At 36.2% G+C, this 7,438-nt stretch overlaps 1 protein-coding gene across 1 annotated transcript; it reads left to right on the top strand.

Moving 5' to 3' along the window:
• Nucleotides 1-1,064: 1,064 nt before the first annotated feature.
• LOC107703220 (phospholipid scramblase 1-like) lies at nucleotides 1,065-6,964 on the top strand. The gene is made up of 9 exons (XM_016505771.1): nucleotides 1,065-1,299; nucleotides 2,179-2,217; nucleotides 2,385-2,468; nucleotides 2,727-2,797; nucleotides 3,078-3,120; nucleotides 4,412-4,632; nucleotides 6,328-6,489; nucleotides 6,641-6,802; nucleotides 6,935-6,964. Exons 2-9 carry the CDS (start codon nucleotides 2,202-2,204, stop codon nucleotides 6,962-6,964), a joined length of 789 nt encoding a protein of 262 aa, XP_016361257.1. The 5' UTR covers nucleotides 1,065-1,299; nucleotides 2,179-2,201.
• The last annotated feature ends 474 nt before the right edge of the window (nucleotides 6,965-7,438 follow it).

Genomic DNA, 7,438 nt, shown 5'->3' with positions numbered 1-7,438 from the left:
CCCTGCCGTTAACACACACACACACACACACACACACACACACACATGGTAATGACGCTGTGCTGTGCTCTTTGTCATTAATTTGGACTCGCGAGAGGCTCCCTGGGACCTCGTGGGGATCGGGTGTTTTGTGTCTTTAATAGGGATGGGCGATACCACTTATTTTGTTTTCGATACGATACCGATATTTTTCAAGGCAGTATCGTCGATATCGATACCGATTCGATACTTCTGAACTAAACTTTTAAATTATGAAATTTATTAAATTATTAAATTACTAAGAGTAAAATGGGTAATGATAAGCACGTAACTTTATGTTTAAAATGCATTTTAAAATTCAATACGCCTTAATTGTAACTTATTAGGTTATATTTTTGTTTACACATGGTTCAAATATGTTTTTTGTTTACACGTGATTCAAATCTACAAATACTACTGTTGAACTATGGTCACTTTAGTAAAACCATTTGTTCATTTTCATAAGGGACTGCCAGTGACAGGTTGTTGCATACATAAAATGCAACCTTTTTATTCTGACAGTGTATGATTTCTATTAACATTACAGAATAGAACATGACCAATATTATCTTTCTACGTTCAATTTAAATAACTGTAATTGCACAAACTATGTAGGCTACAATTTCAGTTTGTTTGTTGTGAAATAACTCTGTCCTTCTGTCCTCTGATAAGCATTGTTCAGCAAAAGCAGCCCTGTTTGAATGCACTGTCAGAATTGAGTGAACGCTCTCTGTGATTGATTGGTTCTGTCTTGCAACATTTGCGTGTGTTCAGATGAGCAGGAAAATAGTTATATCCTGCACAATTATTTACTAACATAGGTTATTCGTCCAATTGAATGCATATTGTACGCATTATTTGTTGTTGTTGTTGTTGTTGAATTAACAAAATCACTGGTAAATAAAACACACCTTAATATCGATATTTTTTTTGTTTGAGTATCGATATTTCGATACTCGCGTCAGTATCGATATATCGATACTTTGGATCGATACGCCCATCCCTTCCCGTCGGTCACTTTCGTTTTTCTGTTAGGGGTGTGTTCGTGAGCAGAAACAGATTGTTTCACGGGAAGGAAACCCATGTGTGCGAGGCAGATAAAGGGCGAAGAGAAAACAGCTCTGAGCGACTGTCGCCCACTAAAATAATAATAATAAATATATATAAAAAATAACCTGTCTCTCTCTGAGCGGAATTGAATAAAGTAAATTGAAGTAAAGGACTAACACGCGAGATCTACGGCATCAGTATCCACAGCACTTCACTTTGAACAAGTAACAGGTGAGTTGATGGCATATTAGATTAATGCAGCATACACTGTACAAACTTTGTCCGTTAACCTGTAACATTAACATCAAAACTAATAAGACGGACTAAGTTATACATCAACGAAGCAGCATATTTAATGCATAAGTCAGGTATAAATAGATCCTTAAAGTAACAATTGCATGTTTACATCTGTTACAGTATCTATCCCTCTGAAATCATAGAATTGCCATGTCATTGTTATGTAGGCTTATGTCATAGTTATTAATTTATGCATAATATTTCTTCAGTGGAGGCCTAGTAGTGGAAAGTAGTAGTAAATGATACCATTTTATTTATTTAGTTAGTACTGTAAGTATTATAATGATGTGGCTCACAGAGTAATCCAGTTATTAATTATCTAAATAATTGACTGATTGTTTATTTGGTAATATTTAGTTTCCTTAAATGTCCTTAAAATAGAGTAAATTAATATAAAAGTATGAATTTTCTTTTTTCCGTTTCATTTTTGGTATGAATGCATTATGGTGTACTGATTACTTCGAATACAAAAGCTGCAGTTTATATCAATTATTAAAATTATAAACATAGTATGTTAACTATGTTACAAACCTCTTGTATTCGAGTGGATTATCCTAAAATGAGTTTAGGAAGACTACATGTGATTTGCATTCTGTACCTGCGGTCCAACTTCCCAGTTATTTCCTGGTTAATTCACAGGTGTTCCCAACATTAATTTTGTGTATTAATGCCATCCTGTTTGTTTTGTGGATTCATTTGCAATGAAAATCTTGGGCGGTCGACATTCCATTCCCTACGAAGCATGGAAAAAAGAAAAAAAAACATACAGGAAAATATTTGCTTAACTTGCTTTTCTGGTTTGCATGTTTACAGAACGTAATTTGCAGTCTTCCGCCATGGCTACAAATAATGGTGAGTGTGTCAAACCTTATCATCAGCAACCTGATCCTGACAGGACTGTTAAATTGCTGTTATACAGTATATAACTCAAATAAACACCCTGGCTTTCACATGACATTGAGAACAGTGTCAGTTGATGCTCTTTGATACTCTTCTTTGATTCTCTTGATTTAAACCAGGTTACCCAATTGACCTCCAACCACAGAAAAACGCAATTCATCCCGCCCCTCCTTATAACCAGGGACCAGCTATACCAGGCCAAGGTAAGGGAATCTGAGGAAATGTAGATTTTTCAAAATCTTATAATAATAATAATAATAATAATTCATTACATTTATATAGCGCTTTTCTAGGCACTCAAAGCGCTTTACATTGTCAGGGGGGATCTCCTCATCCACCACCAGTGTGCAGCATCCACCTGGATGATGCGACGGCAGCCATAGTGCACCAGAACGCCCACCACACACCAGCTTCAAAATCTTATCTCATGTTCTCACTCCTAATTTTCTTCCCTTTGCAAGGTCAAGTGCCCGTGATGCCAGTTCCACAAAGACCTGCTGGCTGCCCACCAGGACTGGAGTACCTGACCCAGGTAGAGCTTTACTGCTACGTATGAACAGCACAGTATGCCACTGTAGGCAGAGATGTTTTTTTTTTTCTGTGTGTGTGTGTGAAATGAGATAGTATCTTCTCAGGAAATGGTGATTCAGCTTGCATTGGTTTCCTGGGCTTTGAAATGATACAGTAAATGCCCCACTTATTGGAAGAACTGTGTATTACTTGTGAAATACTTTGGAAACACTTCACAAAAATGAATATCATGCAAAGTTCTACAGATGGGTTTCAGCATTTATTCCCTTTTTACAACACAGATTGATCAACTTCTTATACAGCAGAAAGTTGAGCTGGCTGAAGGTAATTTTGTGATGTTTGTTTTATTTTTTTTTCACTGATATTATTTGAATATTTTGCATGTTTTTAAATTTAATGACTATTATAAAACGGTTCCTTATTATAGTTCCATTCCTCGATTCTGATTGGTCAACATAATAGAAATGAACTGACCCCGGTTACATTTGCTTGATCATACAAGCTTTACACATTGTTACGTCTCTCCCATCTAGGGTTGGGGAGCTAATAACAAAGTAAAGAAAAAAATTAATTCAGTTCAATTAAAAGAGAACCAAGATGATTCATCCTCCTGTCCCAGAATCAACACAACAACTCTTTATATACAAACACTGGGGAAAACTAACTTCAGGGGATGGCTTGGCCATAATAACAAATAAAAACTTAGGTAACTAACCCAAAAACGTATAAATTACCTAGAAAAAAGACAATAAAAAGAAATAAATTACAAAGGACTTCCCTCCCTCCTTAACTAACCTTAAAAAGGAGAAAAAGGTGTTCAAACAAAAATGGCACCCTCCCCCTACATTCCCCAAACAAAAGAAAAGGAAGTAAAGATATCAAATGTATCCATCAGAAACACAATACAAACGAAAACACGAAAAGATTACACAGATTAATTTCTCTTTCTACTAAGAAACACTTCACTATAAAGCCTTGAGCACACTTACTCAAAACAACACAATATAATAGCATAAGTCTGGAAAAACAGCAGGAAGAATTCATCCCAGCAAAACAGAAGTCTTTCTTCACTCCACAGATCCACTGCTGCTTATATCTCTGCTCGAGTAAAAGTGTGATTATTTTTTTTCTGGATCATTTAACCTTTTTGAGTCATGTCCATGATTTTCATAGCAAGTGCAAAAACCTTTATCAAGTTCGTACAATTCAGATGAAGTAATAAGTTCTAAAAAAACAAAACATACAATATTTTGGTCAAAAATGACAAAATGACAAAACGGCACCAGAGGGTTAATACAATTTTTATTTATAGGTTGAAAATACTGTATGTATTCTCCTCTGGATACTTTTTGTCACTATTATAAGCGCCTATAATATTTTACCTTGTTTTTGTGTAAATTCTGTAATCTGTAATGCAAAACACAATTCCATGGAGTTAGAAAACAGCAAGGGCTTGTCTGATAATATTGCAGATGGCAATAGTTGCCAGACAGTTGCAAGGCAGGATTGGGTTGTAACCAAGGCAGGGCTTACCGATGGGTCAGTTAATGTAGTGCACAAAACTTGATAAAATACATGCATCTTACTTTTATATTTTTATTTTGTCGTATCACAGTTATACTGGGCTGGGAGACCAATAATAAATACATGGTGAAGAACAGTATGGGGCAACAGGTGTTCTTTGTGGCTGAGGAAAACGACTGCTGTAATAGACAGTTCTGCGGACCACTGCGCTCATTCGTCCTCCATGTTCAGGATAACATTGGGCAGGAAGTGATGACACTCACTCGTCCTTTGAAGTGCGGAAGCTGCTGTTGTCCCTGTTGCCTGCAAGAGGTAATACGTATTTTGGTTCATGAAGCGACATTCTGTGTTGTAACTCTCACTTTTATTCAGGTTTCAAAGCCTTTGACTTGAATCTCAGGCTTCATTGTTAAAGATATAAGCTTGAAAGATTGTAGTTTCAAACTAGATTCATGTAGATTGTAGATTCATGAACTATCATCATCGTGCTGTTTGTGTAGAAAAAAAAGATGCTTTGGATAAAATCATTTTACAATCCATGCGTACACTACTGTACAAAAGTTTGGGTTTGGTAAGATTTTTTTTTTTAAATAAGTTTTTGAAGAAATTCTCCTAATGCATCTTAAATTTGAATTAAACTCTTTAAATTATTAATGTATTAAAACAAAACCCAGACTTTTGAACAGGAGTGTACATTGACTTGAGTACATATCTTCTATGATGAGGATGTTTTCAATTTATTTTTGGCGTGCATAAAGAAAGCCAAAGTGTGTGCACGTTATGCTTTGCCCACTTTCTAAAATTATGCGGGCTTTTGCGGGCGGGAGTGGGACAAAACATGAATGTCGCGGGCGGGAGCGGGACCAGATAAGATATATTTCTGCGGGAACGGGCGGGCGCGGGACAGAATCTTGCGGGAGTGGGACTGAAAAATCCGTCCCGCGCAGGTCTCTACCTTGAGCTCTACCCCGGGCCCAGGAGTCTGGCCCTAACAGGTAAGTATTTTGGGGTATGTAGCCTAGGCCTTTGGCCATAGGGAATAACGTCACTGACAGCCGTCTAACGTCCCAGGGGTGACTCCCATAGCAATATGGTAGAGTTGGTGCTTAGTGCTCGCCATGGTTCTGGCATGCACTCCCCTCAGCATGGTGGCGTGGGTATACCGTTCCCCATAGCGACCCCTAGAAGACGCAGTTCGAAGTTCCCATGAAAGGGAACGTCTCAGGTTACTTATGTAACCATGGTTCCCTGAGTAGGGAACGAGACACTGCGTCCTCTAGGTTTCTTGCCATGCTGCGGACGCAAGCTTCAGACGAAGAAGTGAATGATGTGTGCTCCCGGAAATTGATGTTTTCAATTTCTTTTTGGCGTGCATAAAGAAAGCCTCATTAAAAGTAAAAATCATTAAAAATAAAACTTTTTTTGGCTTAAAAAAATGGCTTCACTGCTTAATAATATTGTATACATTGTCTAACTAATTAAAGTGCCACTAACATGCAGGATAATTAATACATACATACATACATACATACATAGGAAATAATATAATAGTGAGGACCCCTGTAGATTTTAATGACTGCGTGTCAATAAATATTTTAAAATATCAGGAAATTTTAATGAAAATGCAAGGTAGCTGAGGTTGAAGTAATACCTTGAGTTTATGATGTTATTAATAATAATAATTCATAATTCAACATACACTTTTTGGGCACTCGTGGACACTTTTAGATGTCTTTGACCCTGTTAATATTTTAGACCATTGCTGAATAAACATCCAGCCTATGCATGTCATGCTTTCAAATCATCTTCACCAATGTACTGTTACGAATGATGTGTTGCATGATGGGTACTCAGCTAAGCCACCATCATGGGTCATGCTTGTGATTGAATTAACAGCTTAAATGCAACCTTTAAGTTGTGAATAATTATACAGATCTACTATATTTCAAGAATAATTATGCCTAAATTCTAATCACTGTTTATGTGTCTTTACTGTCATCCTCTTAGCTTGAAATCCAGTCTCCACCGGGGAACCCGATTGGATATGTGATCCAGAACTGGCATCCTTTCCTTCCTAAGTATACCATACAGAATGAGAAGAAAGAAGCAGTTCTGAAGATCGTGGGGCCGTTCTGTTCATGCAGATGTTGCGCTGATGTGAACTTTGATGTATGAAGCATACAAGACAGGAAGATTGATAACAGTTTGATTTGGCTTTTGATCTTGGTCATAAAACTATAAAATCATGTGATCCTTCCATAATACATACAACAAAACATTTTTCATGATCATAAATAGTTATTTTTTTGTGTCTAAACAGGTTTTGTCCATGGATGAAACAACAAAGGTGGGCAGAATCTCTAAACAATGGACAGGTCTGGTGAGAGAAGCTTTCACCGATGCAGACAATTTTGGAATCTCCTTTCCTATGGATCTGGACGTGAAGATCAAAGCTGCTCTTTTTGGAGCATGTTTTCTCATAGTAAGCAAAAATAAGGCATTGTTATGCATCAACATATTTCTGGTTAGACCAGTTTATATTTTTCTAATGTTGCTCTATAAGCTCTGCGTGTTTCAGCATAGTGAATAATCTGATATTATTCTTCTTTTGTAGGACTTCATGTTCTTTGAACACAATAAATAAATGTATTTTCTGGATGTCATGTAAGTACATTGATATTGCATAGGGATATTTTAAAATGACAACAACATGATTTGTGAATGCATATTTTTAATTATTGTCTTTCAATTAGTATTTCAGGTTGAATTTTGAACTCCTTACTCTGAATATGTTAACCATGGATTCAAATGTGGATCACTCAGCTAAAAATTATATTACATATATTACTATGTACATTAAATTATAGAGTATATTCATTCACTACTGCTCATGAGCCACCACTAGGTGACAGCAGTTCCCTTTACAATAATATTGAGATGCTTTCCGTATCAACAAAGTACCTGCTCTAAATGTATTGCCAAAAAATTAACTACAAACTATTAAAGACTTTTATATATACAGTCTAAACAAACTTGTAACAAGCAAAATGTTGATTGCTTAATTTTGCTCCATATTTGTTTTTATTTGATTATAATAAATAGTAGAATAAAGTGTTAT

The sequence above is a fragment of the Sinocyclocheilus anshuiensis genome, unplaced genomic scaffold (genome assembly GCF_001515605.1).
Source record: "Sinocyclocheilus anshuiensis isolate Anshui unplaced genomic scaffold, SAMN03320099.WGS_v1.1 scaffold542, whole genome shotgun sequence".
NCBI lineage: Eukaryota > Metazoa > Chordata > Actinopteri > Cypriniformes > Cyprinidae > Sinocyclocheilus > Sinocyclocheilus anshuiensis.
Note: the sequence above shows the minus strand (reverse complement) of the source record. Positions and strands in the feature narration are given on the sequence as shown.

Bases quoted from the DNA above. Each gene is read 5' to 3' on its own strand.
- LOC107703220 (XM_016505771.1), top strand. The intron at 6,490-6,640 runs GTATGAAGCATA...GTGTCTAAACAG, and splicing joins GCGCTGATGTGAACTTTGAT to GTTTTGTCCATGGATGAAAC. The intron at 6,803-6,934 runs GTAAGCAAAAAT...CTTCTTTTGTAG, and splicing joins TTGGAGCATGTTTTCTCATA to GACTTCATGTTCTTTGAACA.